General features: G+C 39.1%; 1 protein-coding gene across 6 annotated transcripts in view; it reads right to left on the bottom strand.

The window, feature by feature from the left end:
• The window catches only part of LOC104018646 (transient receptor potential cation channel subfamily V member 6), a 32699-nt gene extending 15133 nt beyond the window's left edge, over positions 1 to 17566 (bottom strand). For 2 of the 6 annotated variants that reach the window (XR_015704859.1, XM_009471804.2), the window contains exons 1-7: positions 15208 to 17564; positions 5364 to 5461; positions 4698 to 4820; positions 3612 to 3752; positions 2972 to 3070; positions 2575 to 2750; positions 1543 to 1689 (exon numbers count right to left, since the gene is read on the bottom strand). Coding sequence is in view for 5 of the 6 variants with exons in the window: in XM_009471804.2 (XP_009470079.1) it covers positions 1543 to 1689; positions 2575 to 2750; positions 2972 to 3070; positions 3612 to 3752; positions 4698 to 4820; positions 5364 to 5461; positions 15208 to 15338 (915 nt within the window). In the remaining variant the exon portion in view is untranslated. Of the gene's footprint in view, positions 1 to 1542; positions 1690 to 2199; positions 2241 to 2574; positions 2751 to 2971; positions 3071 to 3611; positions 3753 to 4697; positions 4821 to 5363; positions 5462 to 15014; positions 15126 to 15207 lie in introns of all 6 variants that reach the window. The other 4 variants (XM_087758188.1, XM_087758186.1, XM_087758187.1 and 1 more) reach the window with 3 other exon arrangements.
• Between the last annotated feature and the right edge of the window lie 3634 nt (positions 17567 to 21200).

Below are 21200 nucleotides of genomic sequence, written 5' to 3' on the forward strand. Positions count from 1 at the left end.
AGTAAATGGACATGACTCGTGAATGGCCTAAGAAATATCCTAAAGGATCAAAAGGAAGTGAGAGATAATGAACCTAGCCTTAGGTGTTCTGTTTTGTGTGGAAATCAGTGTTCTAGAATTCTTTGCATAGGAGAGTAAATTTCATTTTCAAAAGGATGAGATATGTTTAGAAGCTTTACTATAATCTTTCTATAGCTTAGTTCTCTTCTATTTTTGCCACTTTTCATCCACTTAAGGGTCAGAAAATATATCTTAGTACCTATTTGTGTATGCATCTCCCTTAATACAAGAGGAACCTCCTTCTGATCGGGGCCTAAAAATGCTACTCTAGTACAATACTGGACTGGGAGGGTATGATAGGATGGGGTGACACATTGCATTCTTTTAGAGGAGACAGCAAACATTTTGGACCAAACATATATCAACTACAAAAAAAGAATTACTATTTATGCATGCAAAAATTGCAATTACTCATATTTAAGAGAATTCCGGAAAATAAAGAAATCATAATATCTGATGGTATTTGAGGACATCTTATCCTCTGAAATTAGGAATCTTGGATTTGCATGCACTATATGTTTTGGGAGAAGACAGAGGCACAATATTATTCTTTTTTTTAGGATCATGGTTTAGTCTTCTGGACAACTTCTAAGGTTCTATTTTTTTAACATCGACTTCTTTCCCTGAATTTCTGTATGTATTGTTCCACACGAAATTTAGAGGATTTTAAATAAAAGCAAATGAGAGTTTTGCAGACTTCCTCCACATTGTGCAAATCTCTCTGGTAGATGAAATGTTGGTTAGAGAAGTTTGACTAAAATTTTGATAGATGGAATTAATACAGGATGGGTAGAATTGTGCTAATTAAAGTGTCTTCTGATTCATTTCCTGTCCTATTAGGATTATTTAAGGTGATTACAACTGATAGGGTAGTGTACTTTCAAAGTCTTAAGCAGATCTGTCTAAGCTTGTCATTACATTCTGCTATTTTTATCTTAGTGATCCCCTTACAAGTTTTTAAGCCTACAGCAGAGATAATTCACCTACTTTGTTTTAAGTCAAAACCTGGACAAGCAATGTCGTTAAATGAAAGGAAGAATATTAATGAGTGGTTTTAAAATACATTCCAGTTCAGGATTTCTGAACATAGTTGTGTCTCACAGGGACATGGTCAGAGTTAATCAGTATCACAGTTATAGAAAGCTACTTGCTAGAGCTACTCTAGAGCTACTTGTTACTGATATCTTTGAGCCTGGTGAAAGAGAGAGAACCCTTTACTGAATCACACAATGTCATTTCCTGTAGCTTGCTCATACTAAGTTCTTTCAATCATCTGCAAGTTTCACACCTCAGAAGAAACTGTGTGTAAAGCATCAGATGTAGCCAGATCATTAAAAAGCTGCTACATTTCATTTATTCCCTGCAGCATGAAGTCCTTGTTCTATGGATAATATAAAAGAGCTTCAACCTTCAAACTCATAATTTTTCTCCTTTTATAATCACCATGGTCTGCACATAGAAAGCATGTGGTCACCACAGTACCTCTCTCTTTTTGGTTGAGACAATGAGCTCAAGGAATGACTGATCTTCAGCCCAGGAGTCAATCTCTGTGAGATCATAGAGCACAGTGGTCAAGGGGCCAAAGGACCAGAGATTGTGCTTCCGCTTCTGCATAAGGTATTGAAACATCTGAGGAGAAAAGAAGGGGGTGGAGGATATCAGAAGCTTTCCATTATATAGTATATTTGCAATGAAAACAAATAAAGTTGTAAAAACCCTTAATGACAATGTATTTTCCTTGCACTTAGTTGTTGGTGTGGTTCTCATATCTCTCAGGAACAATTATAGCAGGTAAAGAAGTGGAAGAACTTTTTCTGACTCCCATTTGATGGGAGTTCATGCTTGAGTTAAAGGATGAGCGATTTTTATTCTAAATTCTAATCAAATTGCTAAAAGTTATTTGACACAGTTATACATCTTGACAGTAGATTTCATATGGAATTATATGTTGATTAGAAAAAACCCCTCTTTTGTACTCTTCTACAGGTTATCAGGAAAGAGGTGTGGCAAGGGAAATGATCCTGTCCTTTGTGGATCTACAGAAGAAACACTAACGATCTTTGTCTTTTTGTTAAGGGGAAGGATGAAAGTTTACATTAAATATTGAGTTCTTGACTATGAATAAATGTCTGTGGATACCTGAAGAAGTTTCCTGTATGCCACATTTAGGGTAATGAAATCTAGACAACAAAGACAATAATTTCAGTCAGACTTTTAAAAAATTACTTGGAGTGGATCTTTCTGTTAATACCTGTTTAACTCAAATGCTTCAAAAATTGGGTCAAAAGATCTATTCTTTAAGCATTCGTTTCTTCCATTAGGATAAAGAAATTTCTTATACTGGTTTTCTGGTCCTACATGAGACTGCTGGCAAAAAAAAAAGAAGGACTTCTTATGTATCTTCTACCCACTAAGAACATGCACAAACTCGCCTGGTCTGGAAGATGTTATTTCAAGTTCTCCATTTCTGAATAACCTCTTTTGTATGGAGGCAACTCTGTCACTTAAACTCACCACAGTGTTGCCCTCAACTCCAGCCAGTTTGAATGGAGTAAGCCCCTCATTGTTAGGAATCAATTCAAGTGATCCTGGTCCCTCTTTGTTCCTGTCATAGGAAAGTATCAGGCTGTACATGTGGCAGGCAAATGTCTTATTAGGTTGGAGAACCAGGATGTGAAGAACAGTGTTACCTATGAAGGAAGCAGACCAGATAAAGTATATGGAATAGCCCAGCCCTGTGCAAAGACTGGCAATTGGCTGATGCCATTAACGGTGGCTTTCATTTTCCTCACATCCCTCATCCCACAGCTGTTTGTAATGAGAGAAAAATATGTGCATGCACAGATGACAGAGTCTGATTTAAAGTGTCCAGATCCACTGTATGCAATTCACTAGGCCCCACAGCACATACCCAGATAGTCTTGAGCTCTAATGTCAGCTCCATTTTCAATGAGCAACTGTACAATTTCCTCATTTCCCACACAGGCAGCAAATGATAAAACATGCTCTCCTGCAGAGAAAGGAATGGGGAGAAACAACATTAAGACCCCAGGAGGCAGGAGAGGTGGAAGCACACTCAGGGAAAGATATCCATGTTATGAAACCAGAGGTTATGAAAGGAAGAATTACTTCAGGTAACCTGTAAATTTCCTGCCCCACTCCTCATCCTACTCAGAAAGGAAAAGAAGACCTGCCCACACAAAATTAAAAAGAAGAAGTATTCTTTTGAGATTATCTTCATAAGGTTGACAAGTAAGTTGCAGTATATACTGCTAGGAAGAAATTAAATTATAATTCTTATTCAACAGATATATTTTTGTACACATGCAAATATATAAAATGTGTATAATTTATATATTTATATTTATGTAGTATTTACATACTCAGATGGAGTCTTGCTGTCTGATAAAAGGCGTATGACTGATGACACTTGGAGACAGGAGACTCTGCCTATCCAGTTTAGATGGGGACTAAAGCAAGCCTCCCTTATATTCCCTCATCACTCTGCTGGTTCCCTCCCATAGCAGCAAGGGAAGAAGATAAGGCTGTACCAAAATAGAGAAGATTCTGGGAACTGCGCCTGAAGAAGTGCCCAGTGGCCTGTGCTGTGCAGGCATTGGCCCCTCTCTTGAGTAAAGCCTTCACCAAAGTGATGTTCTGGTTCACTGCTGCAATGTGGAGAGCTGTCTGCCCTGTAAGACACAGAAATAAAACTTGCCTTCCAAGAAAGCAACTTCAGGTGGATCAGTATCCTGCAGTTCACATTTCATTCATGGTAAATCTGTTTTTTGGAACTGTGTCCATAGTGGCTATATGATTTAGGTCTGAAGTTAACCCTGTTGTGTGCAGAAGGTTGGACTACAGATTTTCAAGAGGTCTCATTCTATTTAAAAATTTTATGAATTCATGAAAACTGACTTTACAACCTGCCAAAAAAACCAACAGGATGCACTTTCTAGATTTTTTCTGGGGGAAAACAAGACATGCCACACTCTTCCAGGAAGCACACTGAGAGTTCATGTTTCTCAGAAAGGACTATGCCTTCTTTCATGGGGCATGAAGGCCAGGTCAAGGCAAAGCTCCTAAAGAAGACTTGCTCTAATCCATCAAACTAGGTGTTAGAATTTTTAAAACCCCATCGTTATTATTTTAGTGGTTTCAGGATTCTGCCTGGCATTTCTGTGTAGTCAATGAGAACCGTTCTTTAAAAACCTGGCTCAGAGTCTAGACTCAAAAGCAGAGGCCACATTTGCTTTCATTCCCTATTCCTTGTCAACCAAAGAACCATTTTTGCTCCTTTCAGAGGAGATCAGGTAGATGTCCCCTTTGTTACATGTGACTATGGCAGAAAGCAAACTGTACATATCCTTGTACTCCCACTATAGCCAACAGGCCCACCAGTGGTTAAGGGTTTGTCAATTACGCGTTTGCATGTTTGCATACATATGTACTTGGGTTTAATATAATTCCACCTTCCACAAATGGTCAGGAGCCATTTGGATGTTGGTTTTGCTATGTAACAGTTTAGCAATATATTGAACCAGGAACAGTATAAGCCACTTTCCTAAACATACAGGTAGTACTTCCTCCCTCCCCCTGCAGACAATCCTGCCCATCCTCATTCCCTCAGATGTTACCTTCATAGAGCTCTGATGTCATCGTCTCATTGACAAGCTCGGGAGCTGCTTCCATCAGAGTCACTGCAGCCTCCACATTACCATACAAGGCAGCTACATGAAGGGCGGTCTCCCCAACTGCACCTAAAAACAGTAGGAGAAGCATGTGAGTCATCTAGACATCCAATTATATGTGACAAAGGCAGAAATGGATTTATTGAGGTAGAGAATTATGGGAGTGCTAGGTCCTCCCTTGAGTACTGCCAGGTGCTGCCTCATCATATGACATGGTAACAGCCACATAACTGCATAGGCTCTGTCCTTCACCCCATCAAAATCTGAAAGCTGAACAGAGACTTCAGGTGTTTGTAAGTGACAGAGCACTTAGGCGTGAAGTAAATGAGCACACAGCCCTTCCACTGACCACCTTCCACAGTAAACCACCTCCCTCAGTCCCTCTAGAAACAAGGCCCATTCAAGCTGTAAACCTCTAATCTTCACCGTTCAATGTTCGATGAGTTCTCCAAGTTAGAAAACTCATTTTGTTGCAAAGCTTCTGACATACAGTTAAGCAGTTTGAGTCTGCTAATGCAAATGTTTTAGCAAACTAACAAACATACTACTCTACTCGTTTTAGCAGGCTCTTGCCTTCCACAGAAAACCATTTGTTGAAAATAATTGACTTACCTCTCTGATAGATATCGCATGTTCCGTCAGTGAGAAGTTTCCTAATGGCTGCTAGGTTGTTCTCTTTGGCAGCCTGGAGGAGTGGGGATTCCCAGATCCTGTAGTCAAGAAAAATTGGCTGATAAGAAACACGGTCAAACACGTGGTGCCTCTCTCCAGAGCTAGCATGGCCTTTGCTTGAGTATGTATCTTTAACGTTTTCACTGAAAGATCGGTAATGCACACCTACCATCTGAGGTATTTTTTGAATGCAAAAAAAAGAAGCGGCTAAAGCAGACAAATGCAGTGCTAAAAACGCAGGTAGTTCATCATCTCTTGACTTGCTGATGCTTAACCATAAGGTGGCAGCAGAGGGAAAGATAGGAGAAGTTAATAACCAACTTCAAAATGTTTCTGGTTTATATAGCCCAGATTTTCAGGCACAGAAGGTAGCGAACGATGGGTTATTTGATACCCCTCCCCTCCTGCCAGTAGACTAGTTATCTCAGGAGTCAGAAAAATCCAGTAGTGTTTTTTTTTTTTACACAGCACAATAAATTAAAAAAGGGTCAGCATCTGAATTACTCCCATAATGGATGGAAAAGAAAAAGTACAAACAAGAATGCCCCCTGTGTCATAGCAATGCTTTCTATGGTATAGTTAAAAGAATGAGCTCTGAAATGTAGTTCCTCATCATACAAAGTTATGAGGAAAAATTTGAAAGCTTAGCCATACTATTTTTTTTCTCTGATGTTGAGAAAATTGAGGAAATTGTTGAGAACTGAAATGTATGCCTGTCCTGGGAAAGAGCATGCCATCAAACAAGTTCCAGACTGAATGGTTCACTTATAGTTGAAGAATGTCCTTGGGTCTCCCATGAGGCTCTGGGTTACTTCGGTAGATCCTTTGGGGCTGATGAAGAATGTACAAGTACAGTCACCAAACTTCACTACAGCAAGGTCCTTTGATGCAAACAGCAGGTCAAGGGAGATGATCCTCCCGCTCTACTCAGCTCTGGTAAGGCCATAGCTAGAGTCCTGTGTCCAGTTCTAGGATCCTCAGTACAAAGGAGCTACTTGACAGAGTTCAGTGAAGGGCCACAAAGATCATTATGGGACTGGAGCATCTCTCATCTGAGGAAAGGCTGAGGGAGCTGGAACTGTTTAGCCTGGAGAGGAGAAGGCTCGGGCGGGGTTCTTATCAATGTGCCTAAGCAACTGAAGGGAGGGTGCAAAGAGTTACCTGCGATACCTGCTTGCTCAGCATCCAAATAAGCTTTGCTAATGTTCAAAATAATGAGTTGGGCACTCAAAAATCACAAAAAATAGAACAAAATCTACTTATCTGGTGTAAATATTTCTGTTATCCTCAAATATTTTCAGATTTATCTTTTAATTCATAAAAAGTGTTTTGGGGTGTGTTTTTTGATTTTTGTTTTTATACAAATAAAGAATTCTAAGTAGCCCAAGTTCAGGAGCTAAATATTTAAGGCCAAGAAAGACCCTCAAACCCAAAGAAACAGCCTACATCTCAAGAATTTTCCATATGAAATAGAAAGACATTCCTCTCTCCAAATAGTTCAGTTTTAAATCTCTGTTCAGATGCAAATTTTGTGCTTTTATCTCACCTCTGCTTTCTTGTAGTGCAGATGTTTAATTTGTTCTTAATTATCTAGCATAGCTCAGGTCAAGCTGTAATGTGTGATGTGGAGTAAGTCTAAGGAACACAGTAGAACAATGACAAATTCAAGCTGATATGAACAAGGAGAACATCATCTCTCATTTTCCTACCAGCCCCAGTCTGTCCTTTTACTACAATCTAACAGCTGTCAATAGACTGGATATTAGTCTCACACACACACAAAAAAAAAAGCATGTGGGAAAAATACATTAGTCAGACCATATACCTGGAGATAGATTCAATGCTTTCTCCTTGTGATGTTCCGGATTTCTTCCTTGCATTCTGGTATTGTTTAGTTACAAGATTTTAGGGATGTAGTTGATAGGGCAAATACTGTATAAATCAATAGGTATTTTGCATTAAGTCATAACACTGATGTTAGAATGCATTATCTATGAACATAACTCTATTGCAAGCCACAAGAAAACCCACATCAGAGAAAGAAAGAAAGAAAGAGAGAATATAAATGGTCCATTGCACAAAATGTTTTCTCAGAACTTGTGCTTATTAGGTATAGGATAATTTGTGCTTATTAGGTATAGGATAATTTAACAATAAAACCATAGGATAACAGGCAACATAAATTCTGTGGCTGAAATATACATTTCTTGCTTTAAATTTTTCTTTTACAAACAACAGAATCTTGAAGCAAAAAAAAAATTATTTGATATGCCATTATCTCTGGATTTAATCCACCTGACATGTGTGAGTTCTGCACACCTTTATAGCAGAAAGATACTGATACACTTGAGAGAACTTGGGGGATAAAGCAAAACAAAGAGAAGTATCAGAATTACACAGACAAATAGGAATCGGTTGAATAAGTGTAAATTAATGGGCACGGGCTACAAGTAATAAAAGCATAAATGAACATTATATTTATCATTCCATAAAAGGAGCACTTCCTGTCACCAACAGCACCCCATTATCTAAGTCACTAGAAACTAGAGTAGAAAAACACTGAAGAACAGAGGAGAAATAAAAACATTCAGAATATAAAGAACTATCCTGAACAAACCAGGGAGCCATCATCAGATATTTTTGTGTGTCCTTCAAACTCTCAGCCTTGCTGCTTTGAGAAGTATTCCTTCTTCAGCTTACTCGTGCGTCAGTTGCATTAGTTGCTAATTACAAGATGATTCGATGCAAACATTGCATCTAGGATCAGACAAATAGGAACAAAATAAAGAGGCACTCTGGGCAAAAGTTGTGAGATTCAATATCAGTGAAGCAAGCTTGCCACCTCTGCCATTATTTTGGCTGAGAAAGACTCTCTGTTCCTGGAGAATGTAAGTTTCAGAGGCAGGAAGTGGGAAGGAGGCAGGGCTCCAATAGTACAAACAATGCTACAATTAATATGTTGATGCTTTACTGGGTAGGCCTTTATCCCTCAAATGACCTCAGAGAGAAGGAAGGATTGGGCAAGAGACAATGTGGGAGGACACAAACACAATACCTTTCTCACAAATTCTCCAAAGCGCTTGTAAACAACTAATTAAATTACAAGCCTGCTAAGAGGGAGACACCTAATAACTACTATACTCAGCTTTCAGAAATTTAGGGCAAAATTGTCAAACCTTTCTACTTATTTTAGGAACCTCCAACTGGGCTTAAAGAACCAGAGATCCCAGGCCAAACAGCAAGCTGTTGAAGAACCCAGAAGCGTTGGGAAATGTAATGGCACACTGCCTCTGGTGCCTCAAAGGTCCATGACTTACATGTTTATACCATATGCTTTTACTCTCATTTCATTTTCTGTCACATAATTGGGGGAACATTTTACTCTCATTTAAAACATACCATTATAATTACCAACTAATTTTTAATACATTACAGCAAAGTGCTGAGCCTATAAATGTCAAATACTAGGTGACCCAAATTCACTAATATAAAAAATAAAACAGTCACTTGAATCTAGAACCTTCAAAACATTTTAATTTCTTTAAGTTCTACATATTTAATCAATTTTCTTCCTGATCAATCAAACGCAGCAGGAATTTTACATTTTACAACTCTAGTTCCTGTGTGTCAAAGCAGAGCAGGTAAAATCTCTAACAGTCTCTTAATAGAGCTACCTACAGTAGATACTTAGTTTCTGTAAAGTACCATTATGTCACTGGATGGAGAGGGTGGCGTTCAGAGAATGATTCAGCAGAGACCTATTTAGACACTCTGAGAAGATAATTCAGCACATCCAAGTTAAACTTCTGTTATAAATCATTCTCTTCATCGGCTGTGGAGCCAAGGGACACTAAGCTCCTAATTTAGCCAGCTAAGTTAGGTTTGTAACAGTAGGCAGTACTGATGTTGCTTTATAGGATCAGTTTAGGATAAGCACAGCTATCCAGTAGTTCTGATCCATAGCTAACCAGTAGTTCTGATGGGCAATGAAAACCACAACAGTATCCACCTGGAAGTGCTCCTGGGTTCTCCTTACTGAGCTAAGCAATGTAGCTGTGTTGAGGCACTTAGTAAGCCTTGATCATGCATTACTATCAGTCAGTTTTCTTAACAGATGCTTCAACGATATGGTCAGGAAGCCGAGAGCTGTTTTTCAATATAGGTGAGGACAAAAATCAGGAACACCCGAAAATCCATTGTGCAACAAAGTGAAGATAGAATGCAGGTCAGATTCTGACTGAGGGAGTCATGTAAAATAGTTTTAAACAAGGTTAAGGATTTCACAAGCACTTTCTGCTGGTAATATATACCCTTTGGGATTTACAGCTTCTTAAGCACTTCTTTTGGAGTGCATCCTGCTCCTTACACGTATGAAGAGATAAAGAATGCAAGGACAAGTCCATAAGTCTTAACTTTGTTATAAAAAGAAGAATTTGGATTTATAGGGTTATTCTTTTAAAACAAGGAAATATGTTAAATATGTGAACTGTCTGGACAAAAAACAATCTGAAGCTTCTTTTTCAAGACTGAGCTGAGAGGTGCAATAGAGCATCTCTTTCTCCTCTTTCCTTCCCTTCTCAGATTCTACTACTTGAGTCATTCACTGTATGGAATTTTCCTATTGTTTGCTCTAGTTTAAGTTTGGCATCTGCTAGCTTCATGCTTTATTCCCACAGCTATGTCAGTGACTGAGGGTCTAAACCAATTCTTTCTAACTGAGCTACAAATACATCAGCAGGATATTATTTCAGCTTTCTTTTCTTTCCCTGTTGTGCTGCTCAGAATAGCCATGCTCAGCACTCCATCATGAAATTGCCAAAGGAGATTCATCTTCTCCCTTCCTTCCACTAGTATGTTTATGTAAATGTGTGCAAGACTTCAGGATAGCAGAGGAGCGCTCAGAGGAAGCTAACCAGCCAGAAAGAGGATCAATGCAATCATCTGACAAGATGCTAAAGAATGACTTAGGAAGTAATAGCACAAAATGAAAAGGAGACAGATAACAGGGGCTTGGACAATCAAGACAGGGACAGGGTTAGCAAATTTCTTCAGCACTGACAGCAAGACTCAGCGAATTAACTGGAACCTCTTGTATGAGTGTGTCGAAAGCCCTTCAGCTGACAGTAAACAGAGCTTCTCTGGAAATAAATTAAACTGGTTACTAATTGCCAATGCTACTAGACAAGAAACTGATAGACTCTAAGTCTTATCCCTTCAGATATTTAGCTGTCTGTCACACTAAGAAATCTTGCTCAGTCACTTCCAGCAGGGCAATGTCTGCATCTGAGACCATCCTAAGAATAATCTCATGCTAGAACTGGATAAACAGTTCAGCAGACATTAGTTATTATTTATTATCACTGAGTTATTCATAAAACAAGTTTGTTCTCTGAAGCATAGCCTCATGCTGTGTCAAAACTTCCAACCCTCTTCAATAGGGATTTTCTTGCAGTTTTATTCTAGGTTGTGTTCCTCACCCCGTGCCTAATTACTTTTCTCTAACAGCTTTTTAATTTGGGGTGGGTTTTTTTCAGAGCACAGATTTCATGTTTACTTCTTCACAAGGAAACCTATAGCCAAGTTTAAGAAGGCAAATAGCTTCCTAAACCTATGAGCCTAAGTCATGTCTCAGACATGGAGGTCAGATGTTTGTATGTTTGTGCATTGTTGGGGAAATGTGAGTCCTGGAGGACCTTTACACTTCTGAAATTAAGCAGGATTGTTTTCCATCATTAGACTCAAAACTTCCATTAGGATGAAGGTGTAACAGCATAAGAAAAGACTAAAAATGCTGCCAGTGGTGCCTTTGACTTTATTTTATATGCAGCAGCAGAGTTTCCAACAGGCTCTTCTTTTCATCTTGACTACTCAGAAGCACGGTTATTGAAACATATTACAAATGAAGTGGTGAACTGGGAGCTAGCATCTTTATATCACTGTCACCTTTGGGAGCAAAGGAACCAATTAATACTGACAGGCATTGTGGATTTTAAGACAGGACAGTCCTATGTTAATTTGTGCACTGAAAACTCAGTAATATTGTTTAGACAAATGAACAGCAAAACTATGGTGACATCTCTCATTCACTACCACTTGAGAAAGACTTGTCTAGAAGCTGAAGGCTCTCTGTGTCCCTGTACAGCTCTTAAGCACCTTGGTTTAATAGTTTTAGGCTGAGCTACTTTTTATTTGTGCCATGTTTTTTTTCAGAGTAAGCAAAGCACTTCACTAATATGTCTGTGAGACTAAAGAGCCACAAAATAATTGGCAGCTAAAGGGAATATAAAGTTTTTATTGCAATGTTTGGAATGACCACAGCTCTCTGCAAGTTATGCAAATTGTCCCAAGCACCTCTAATGCATTATTTCTCATAGCACAGATTTCTATAGTTAATTAATGTGTAAAAATGTTTTGGTTTGGTTTGTTTGTTTGTTTGTTTGTTTGTTTGTTTGTTTGTTTTTTAAAATGTACTACACAAGTTAAATGTTTTCTTGTCATTAGAATAACTAAGCCTCAGAGCATCCCACAAAGGCCAGGTGATACCACTAATCCCTAAACTGCAGCTGTGAGAGAGAAGAGACACACAGAAGATAGATTATTTGTCAGTCAAAGTTATAGAGGCAGGCAATAGCAGAAAGAAAAATATAACATAATTGTCCTGGATCCATGTACTCACTTGCTTTAACTTATTTATTAGTTATTTTTTATGAACAGTGCAATTCTCCTATGTTGGAATTTCTAAAATTACATGCTAGGGAGATTTTGTTCACATTTCCTTAGAACCTCTTACACTGAAAGCCAGACTAAAAAAAATAAATCAAGCAATGGCTCTCATAATTTCTGGAAGATCTATTAGACTATGACAGGCACGTGATTCCTCTTCACCTCTATTACGCCTGCACTTTCATAAGTATTTATCTCTTTGTTCCCCGTGATTATGAACTATGTTGGGTTTTTATGTTCATATGTTCTAGGCTATGCAGATCCCAGAGTTCACTTCCAAAGGTAATTCTAGAAGGACATATGAGATATGACTACTGTCCCTGGGACTCCAAACTGAGCTGCAGGCTGTTTAAAAGGGAGAGTCTTGAACAGAAAGAAAACAGCAGAGTAAGGCAAAATAAACTCAAAGTCCTTTTTAATATTAGGAGATTGTATCACATTTCCTGAACTTGGATATCCCTTTGAGAGATGTTAGACAGTGCAGGATTAAGCCAAAGAAAACTCTCACTGTGAATAATGCTGAGATCAACCGCCAAAAAGATTCAAAGAACTATTACACAGGAAGAAAGAGAATGAACAGCAATTCCAGTGAAGGTGAGAACTACAGAACAGTTAGCTTTCAGGTATTATCATCCCCAGTTGTAGGATAGGAAAAAGCATTGTTCTTCTCTCTGTACACAGTCAGAGCATACTAGTTAAATAGTAACATATTTACCACAGGCTTTCAACAAGATAATAGTAGAATTTAATTGCTGCTTATTACTGTATGTATTCCAGCACCATTAACACTACGAAGAACTCAAGGTGAAGCCACAACACTGCAATTCCACACAACAAAATGACAGGATGAATTAAAAACCCTCTTGGCTTACAACAGTTTTTCCACAACAGCAAGGTTTTATGAGAGTAATTCCTATACACAAGTCACCACAGAAAGTTTTACTGTTGTGTTTTTCTGTCTGTACACAACTAAGAATATGAAAGCAATAAACCTGATTCCAGTCCTCTGCAAAATGTTCATTTTCTTTCTCCTCAAACTCTGAGCATCTCTGAGGACAAGAAAGGAAAGGAAAGAGTAGGATAAGAGGGAGAAACGGTCCTGTCCCTCATTAGCAAAAGAGTATCCCGATATTGGCACCATGTAATTTCTGACCAAATAGCAGAAGGCTAATTTATGTTAGTTGAAAGCTGTGGGAAACATACAGACCCAAAATGGAAGGGAACAACTGTGTCCCCATGCAACTCTGATTTCACAGGCAATGACATCATATGCACTACATGTGTTGTTACGCAGGTTTATAAAGAAACACAGAAATGGTAGTTTTGGGGACCACTAGGGTTGCACTGTAGTGATCTAAGAGAAGTTTATGAAGAAGGGTTTATATGCCTAACAGTTTTTCCATTTTCCTCTGTCAGTAGCAACACACAGGATGTTCATGGGCCTGCAGCACATGACTGATGAGGATTGTCAAGCAAAGAGAAGGTTGAATGGCAATCTAATAGCAGACTATGTGAAAGGGGCCAACAACAACAACAAAAAGGGACCAAACCCTCCTTGGGAACAGCAGATAATAAAACAAGGGGCTACACCATCAAATGATGATTTTGGAGATTTAGGTTGCACATTAGGAAAAAAACCTTTTTCACTAAGAGATTACTACAACACTGTAACAGGTACCTAAAGATATGGTGGAATCTCTGTCCTGGGAGGCTTTCAAGACTGAGCTAGACAAAGCCAAAGCAACGTGATCTGTTGCTGGCAATAATCCAGCTTCAAGTGAGAGGTTAGATAGAGACCTCCAGAGATCACTTCCACATCTCTATGACTTAAAAATGTGAAGATAATGTTATAATTATAAAAATATTGATATATTTAGACTTTTCTTTTGCAAACATTCATTTGGCTATTACAGAATCTGCTGAGAACTAGTTTTTCAGTTACCTGTGATGCTTTTCATGAACATACCAAAATGTAAACACTTCAACATTCTATGGAAGCACTATTGTTCCCACTGTCCCTCCTGTTTTAAGTATATTTAAGTGCTACTGCTCTGAAGTAAAATAGAACAGGCTTTTGTTATTTGATCAGAAGATAGATGATGATATACATAAGTTCTTTCCCTAAAGACAGATATGTACATTTGTCCCTCTTAAGATACTATCCTACTTATTTCTATACATATATGTCTGTATACATACATACATATGTACAGATGGATAGATAGATTTTGTCCAACACAGCCACTTTTTTGTCCCCAGAGATGTTCAGGGTTTTGTGAGGAATGAAAAAACAAATTTTACAAGGGACTGGAAGCAATTTGTTATTTGAATACTAAAGTGTTTGTGCATGCAGAAATGACAAGGAACAATGAAAAACAGAGTCAGCTGGATTTCCATGAATACTCTTGCTTTTCTGTGTGTGGAGGGAGCAACCCTGCACAGCAGTTACAAACAGCCTTGATTCAGTATTTACATGTGAAGACACAGGCAATCTTCTTGACAATGTAAGGTCTAAGAGGGGTCACTGTACATGTTGACACCCAGGCCATGGGGGCGAGAAACAGCAGTCTGACCCAGGAAGGGACTGACCACCAGCATGTGGAACAACGTTAAGTCCACTCCATCCCACAGCAAGGGCAACTTTGAGAGAGACAAAGCAGAATCCTTGCAAAAAAACCACATCATTTCAGCTGACTGCAGCATATACGTCACACATACTCTTAATAATAATTTTAAAAAAACAAACAAACCCTCATGCATTTTCTTGTGAGCTTTACCAATGAAGCAGGAAAGACAGCAGTATACGTTATTAATTTGTGACTGAAGTCCTGCACTCAGGGTAATTCAATTTCGACCTAGTAAACCCACCTGTGAAAGCAGATAAGATTGGAACTCCAGAAGCATTCCACCTTGAAAGAAGAAATCTGATAGAGAAAAGTGCTCCAGGGTTGTTTAAAGTTTATCTACTGGCAGAAAAGCCTAAGGGAAAAGAGTTGAGAATCAGCTACAGGGAGAGGGCAGCAGAAGAAAGGGAAGACAAGAAGGCTGAAATGCACTGTACCTTTTCTGCTGGAGTAAGTAGATTTCATCCAGATGTTTATCCCAGGATTTTTTGCCTTGCAACTTCTGACTTAGTCCATTCCACATCCGGAAATAGAAGGGCTTGCTATCCCCAAATAAAGGTACACCCATAGCACGTCCCTTTTTCTCTCTTGCCTAGCTGCCTGAAAGCCAGCAATCCCCACTTTGAAAAAAGTCAGGGAAGGCTCACTACAGGTCACCACTCCTCCGCCCCCAGTCTGTTACTACCAAAGGAGACTGTCCGTCAGCTGCATCAGCTGATCAAAGTACATGTAAAAACACAAAATAAAATCACTTGTCTCTAGCAGACCATACCTTGAGCCTCATCAAGTATTTAGTTTTCAAAATAGCCCAACCCAAAGGTGTGTCTGATTTAGAAGTAGCTCGCCAGCAGCCTTACCCCTCACAAAGACCCTATACAGCACTGAAGAATTCATACAGCATCAATGTCCTAGGCTTCTAGTATTTCATTTCTGAAGTCTAGAATTTAGAAATAATTATCCTCCTTATGTATCTCTGAATTCCTCTGGAAAACAACATCTAAGCAATTTTGAAATAGACAGCCGAACATGTCAGGCGAAACACCTTTTAGGTGAGTGAACATGTGGGAACCTGCCCTAAAAGACACTGTGCTCTGGGAAGGTAGTACAGAGGAGGACACACCTCCCACTCCAACCATCTGCAAATCCCATTAAAGAAATTATCATTATAGACTCCACCTTCTCGGAGTCAAACAAAGTCACTTTACTTCACAAGTTGGAAGAAGAGTTTATGTAGATTAATTGTAAACTTTGTATATTTGATTTTCCTTTAATGTTCTACAATCTCTCACTGCTTCTTCACATTTCTTCCAGAAAAGCTTATTTAGGAAAGGGATGAAAATTTCTGTTTAACAAAAACTAGTTTTTGATATAGAAAAACATCATCAGGGTTGGGGGGGTGTCTGCAAAGCAGAAGACAAAATATCAAAAGGAAGAGAGGAGACATCCTTCTTCTTGTGAAGAAGCTGAAAGCTAAATGGGAGAAAGAAAGAAAAGACAAAAAAAAAAAAAAAACCAACCAAAAAAAACCCCACAACTCCTAGTTTTTAATCTTCTTTCCCTAAAAGCTTGTCCTACTGTCCTTGCATCTTGAATCAACAGAAATGTCCCTTCATTCTTATTCTTGCTGTAGTGGAAAAGGATTCTGTTCAGGGTGCCTGCACTTACGCAGAATCAGTAGGTAAGGGAGAAAAGTGTGTAAAGCAATAGGGCTGAGTCATCTCTTTGAAACTCCTGGTTTAGAGGTAACTCCACTCAAAGTTGAGAAAGATATTTAGACACTGAAGTGTTAAGTGACTATGATAGACAAACACAATCTCTATTTTCCTGGGCTGTTCTCCCAAGCAGAGAATACTTTCTACTGTCTCTCCAAGGAGTAAAAGCCCTAGAAGACTGGTATCAGCAGGACAAGCAAGCAGTGACACATTCCTCCCTCTTCTGGGCAGCAGTGCTACTGCCATCCAGACAGCAGCTCTAAGGTGCAAGAAGTGAATAACGGTCAGACAGAAAGTTGAGAGAGAGTTGTCAGCTAGCCATGAAGGCAACAGCTGCAGCAGCCAGGGCAGTTCAAACAACTGTAAACCAGTATCTCAGGTGGACTCCCTGCATTATCATGGGGGGCTCATTATAGCTCTCATTATAGCTTCAGATTGCAGTAAATCTGACTCAGTAGTTTTCCTTTACCCACTTGTATGGATATAAAGTCTTAATACTGCAAAAGAGTGTTTTCTTTTAATTCATGATACAGGTCATTTTCAAAGGTAATAGACTACAGAGATGAAAGATGGATGAAATATGTAAGAATATTGTATGGACCAAAGTCTCTTTAGCAGATCATGGCCATACCTCTTAAGCACTGCTGGTCTTTCAGTCTAGCAGGAGGCTGTAAACAATTTTTCAAAAACTAAGGTCCTGATAAAGCCTAGTAGTTGAGGGATGGATTGTAAGTCTGTACAGTTTTGGTGTATGTGGTTTCTCACATACATGGTATCTACTTTTAGCTCTTTATATCCCTTTCCACAGCTCCTGAATCATACAGTGATTCTGGCTCCTAGCCCTCAATCTCAAGGCCTGCCTTTAGCTCCTGACATTATTCTAGCTCTGCCTGTTCCTTGTTGCAGGCTTCTACTGCAAATGGGGTCTTTATCCTGACTGCCAGTGATGCCCTTTCCTGGTGTGTGTCTTGACTTCTCTTGTTTCTGAGTTGGGCTGATTCTGACTGACCTGATTCCTGGAATCTCTTGATTCCAGCTTGGCCCTAACAAATATGATAGACGATCTCCTCACACGCTGTTTCCCTCCTATGTCCCTAGGCCATGAGTAACAATGTAAGCATGAAGCATGACCTGGCCAAATGTGTTCCTCACACCACAATGTCTAACAACACAAAATTAGGAGCAGACTAGCAATGATAGGATGATGTTAGTACCCCATGGTTCTAGTGGATCTATCAATATTGCATATGGCACAGTTAGGATTTGCTGCCCTTTGTAGAGCTATAAGAAACTGTGTAAGTAAGCCAATATGTGGAAATACTTCAGCAACAACCAAGGAATTCCTATTTTCACATACCTGCTACAAATACAAGGAACAAGAAAGCCATTTTTGCCACTGGGGTTTGTGATTTTTCCAGAGATGCTACTCTACACTTTTTTATAGTGCATTGCATTTCTTTTAGATCAGCCTAGATTTAAAAAAAAAAATATATGTATAGCATAAATCTGAATAGCTGAGTATGAATGAACTGACTTTTGGTGACCTTGAAACTTAAGTTAGCCTTTTCCAGCAACATGTCTGAAAAGGAAAAATTATTACAGAAAAATTATAGAAAAGAACTACAGGAAAATTTTCTACGTAGTCTCCAGTTTTCTCTTCTTTCCAGTCACCTCTTCAGTTCCTTCCTTCTTTCAAACATAAATCAAAATGGCCATTACCTGGCCTATTATAGAAGTAATTTCAGTGCTAATGTAGAGACAGACATAATTTGCACAGTACATGGCATGGATTCCTTTCTTTCTGAATGGCCCTGACCCTTACATTCCATGTTCTCACAAAACTGTTAACCTTCCTAGAAATGTTGAGTGCTGAAGGTATGTAGGATCGAATCCAATGTGCTTAGCTGGTGACAAATCAAGATGGGACTGCATGTTCTTTTTCACTCTTTCTCTATTTTTCTCTTACAGTTTCTTTAGACGGGGGGAAAATGCAAGAGCTGCATGATATTTTAAAGTTACTACAAAGATATAAGTGTAATTCTAGTCTTTCACAAAATCCATGAGAATGTGAACTGTGATTAGCAGGAAAGAGAGAAGATAAAGGGCATTGTAAAAGTAAGGAAGCCTGTTGAACCTAAAGGAGAAACAATATAAGCTGGACATGGTAGAAGTCCCCCATTTTTATCTTCTGAAAAGATTTTAAAGGTTTCTGTTAAAAAAATACGTAATGAATGGTATCAGGAAAACGTACACAAAGTGGCTTTTGAAGAGAAAGGAAAGAAAGGGAAGTCAACTTATTCATTATGATTAATTTAAATTCTCTTCTACATTTGCCTTCCAAATTTGTCCCCCAAATCCATGTTAAGCATCTGGTAGACAAATAAAGTAGTATAACCAGATGGGTAACACATCTTCAGAGCACTGTACAGCCATTGAGTAGCCAAGTTGTCTTGGCTAGCCTATAGCCAACCCAAGTTGTCTATATCAGAGATAAGTATTGCCCCAACCTGCCTGGACAAATTTCAGCACAAAGATTTGCCTGTTTTGCTGTCTTAGGAACAGCATCAGAGCCACAGGCTGCCAGGCCATTTCAGAAGCTCTTATCCTTCCACTGCATATTTCTCCTTGTCTTGTTCCATATATTCTTTCTGAATCACATATATGTTCAAACCTTAAAAATAAAATTACATTTTCTATTTTTTGCCCCAATTCACAAAAATCTTTCACTTCACCTCTCATAAAAATTTGCTCTTAAAAAAATCCCACTTCGGAAATCACAAAAGAAATTCTGTCATTTCAGCAATGGCAAAAACAAGGTGCATGGACTCCATACCCAAGTTTAGGCTACCATCTTAAGAGCAAGAATGGAAGTGCAGCCTACAACCAGACTTCAGTCTTTCAACATCGCCCCTGTACATTTCTGGTTGTACTTCAATTCTTTGTCTGAAATAACAGCATCTAATAAAAGCTCCAAAGATGTGAGTTGTGAGAGACAAGAATGAGAGAAGCAGAAGTACAGGAAAAAGCAACGAAAAATAACAGTTTCTGCGTACGGACAGAACACAGAACAGAAAGTCAAGAACTCGCTAAGTCAGCAATAAGCAGTGATGTAGTTTCTCCCTGTGTATAATGGATAATCTTCCATCTGAGAAGGTTGTAATAATGCCAACGAGTGCTTGATGTATTACAGATATGTTAGGGAATCCTGTTGGACTGTGACATTTCCAGTCATTCAAGTTATAGTATCTTATTTGTGTAGCATAGGAAAACAAAGTTGTGGATGACTGTATACAAATACACAGTATTAGATACAGTTTCATATCACACAACAGAGTGGTGATATGTATCAAAAAACAAAACCAAGTAACAGAGGAAAATAACTAGATATTCCAGAAGCAGCATACTAGTAGTATTATCTCCACCAGCCTTGAGAAACTCTTATCTTCACAAGATCCAGAGGAGGGCCACAAAGATGATCAGAGGGTTGGAACGCCTCTCTTATGAAGACAGGCTGAGAGTTGGGGTTGTTCAGCCTGGGGAAGAGAAGGCTCCAGGAAGACCTTATAGCAGCCTTCCAGTACCTGAAGGGGGCCTACAAGAAAGCTGGAGAGGGACTTTTGACAAGGGAATGTAGTGGTAGGACAAGGGGTAATGGCTTTAAACTGAAAGAGGGTGGATTTAGATTAGATATAAGGAAGAAATTCTTCACTATGAGGGTGATGAGGCACTGGAACAGGTTGCCCAGGAAGTTGTGGATGCCGCATCCCTGGAGTGTTCAAGGTCAGGTTGGATGGGGCTTTGAGCAACCTAGTCTAGTGGAAGATGTCCCTGCCCATGGCAGAGGGGTTGGAACTAGATGATCTTTAAGGTCCCTTCCAACCCAAAGCATTCTGTGATTCTATGATTCTATGATCTCATCTACTGTGTAAATACGAATTACATGACCACCAATAAATCACAGATAACTCAGAAACAGAAGTAACTTAACAATGCATTATAAACTATATCAGGGCATAGGTGTCTTTGAAGGATCTACTATATATTATGCAACTAATCCTGATGTGTAATTCCATGAATCCATCTCCTGGCCTGAAGGAGTGCAAAAGGCTGGAGGCAAGCTTGTTTTAAATAAAATATTACTCTGAATTATCTTAATTAATAATGTGTGTTTGTTGTGTGTGAATGTGCTTGTGTAGTAAGCCTGGTTAAGAAGAGACTTAAAGTGGAGTGGGTCTCCACTTCTTGACTTGGAGTAACACAAGCAAGGCCAGCTACTTGTGGTGGAGAAAGGCAGCAGAGGCACAGACTCCTCTGAAACAGGCATTCTCAAGGTGCTGGTGAGTTGGATGAGGGATCAGCAATAGTTCCATTGACTGTTACTGAAAATCCTGGTGCAGCAGCACAAAGATCGCTAGACTTCATAAAACTGACCCCACCAACATTTGCAGCACACTTTGTAGCATTTCCAGGAAAAGCCGATAGACAAGAGCAAGAACTGAAGACGTCTGGTGAGTGCAGCTATACTGGCAACTTAGAGAGCTCTTAGTGAAACAGGATCACCAAGAAACTTCCTCATTCATAAATAACCTTGAATGAGTGGGTCAGTAGGATTCTACCTCACTGAGGAAGCCCAGGCAAGTGTCCTGGATGTTTTCCTACTGTTGTGGTTTGAGTTATTAGCTTACATCAGAAAACTTTCTGTTGGTGAGTTGGGAAGC

Source organism: Nipponia nippon, unplaced genomic scaffold, assembly GCF_047370975.1.
Source record: "Nipponia nippon isolate SJK-2023a ecotype South Korea unplaced genomic scaffold, ASM4737097v1 scaffold_2, whole genome shotgun sequence".
In the NCBI taxonomy this organism is placed as follows: domain Eukaryota; kingdom Metazoa; phylum Chordata; class Aves; order Pelecaniformes; family Threskiornithidae; genus Nipponia; species Nipponia nippon.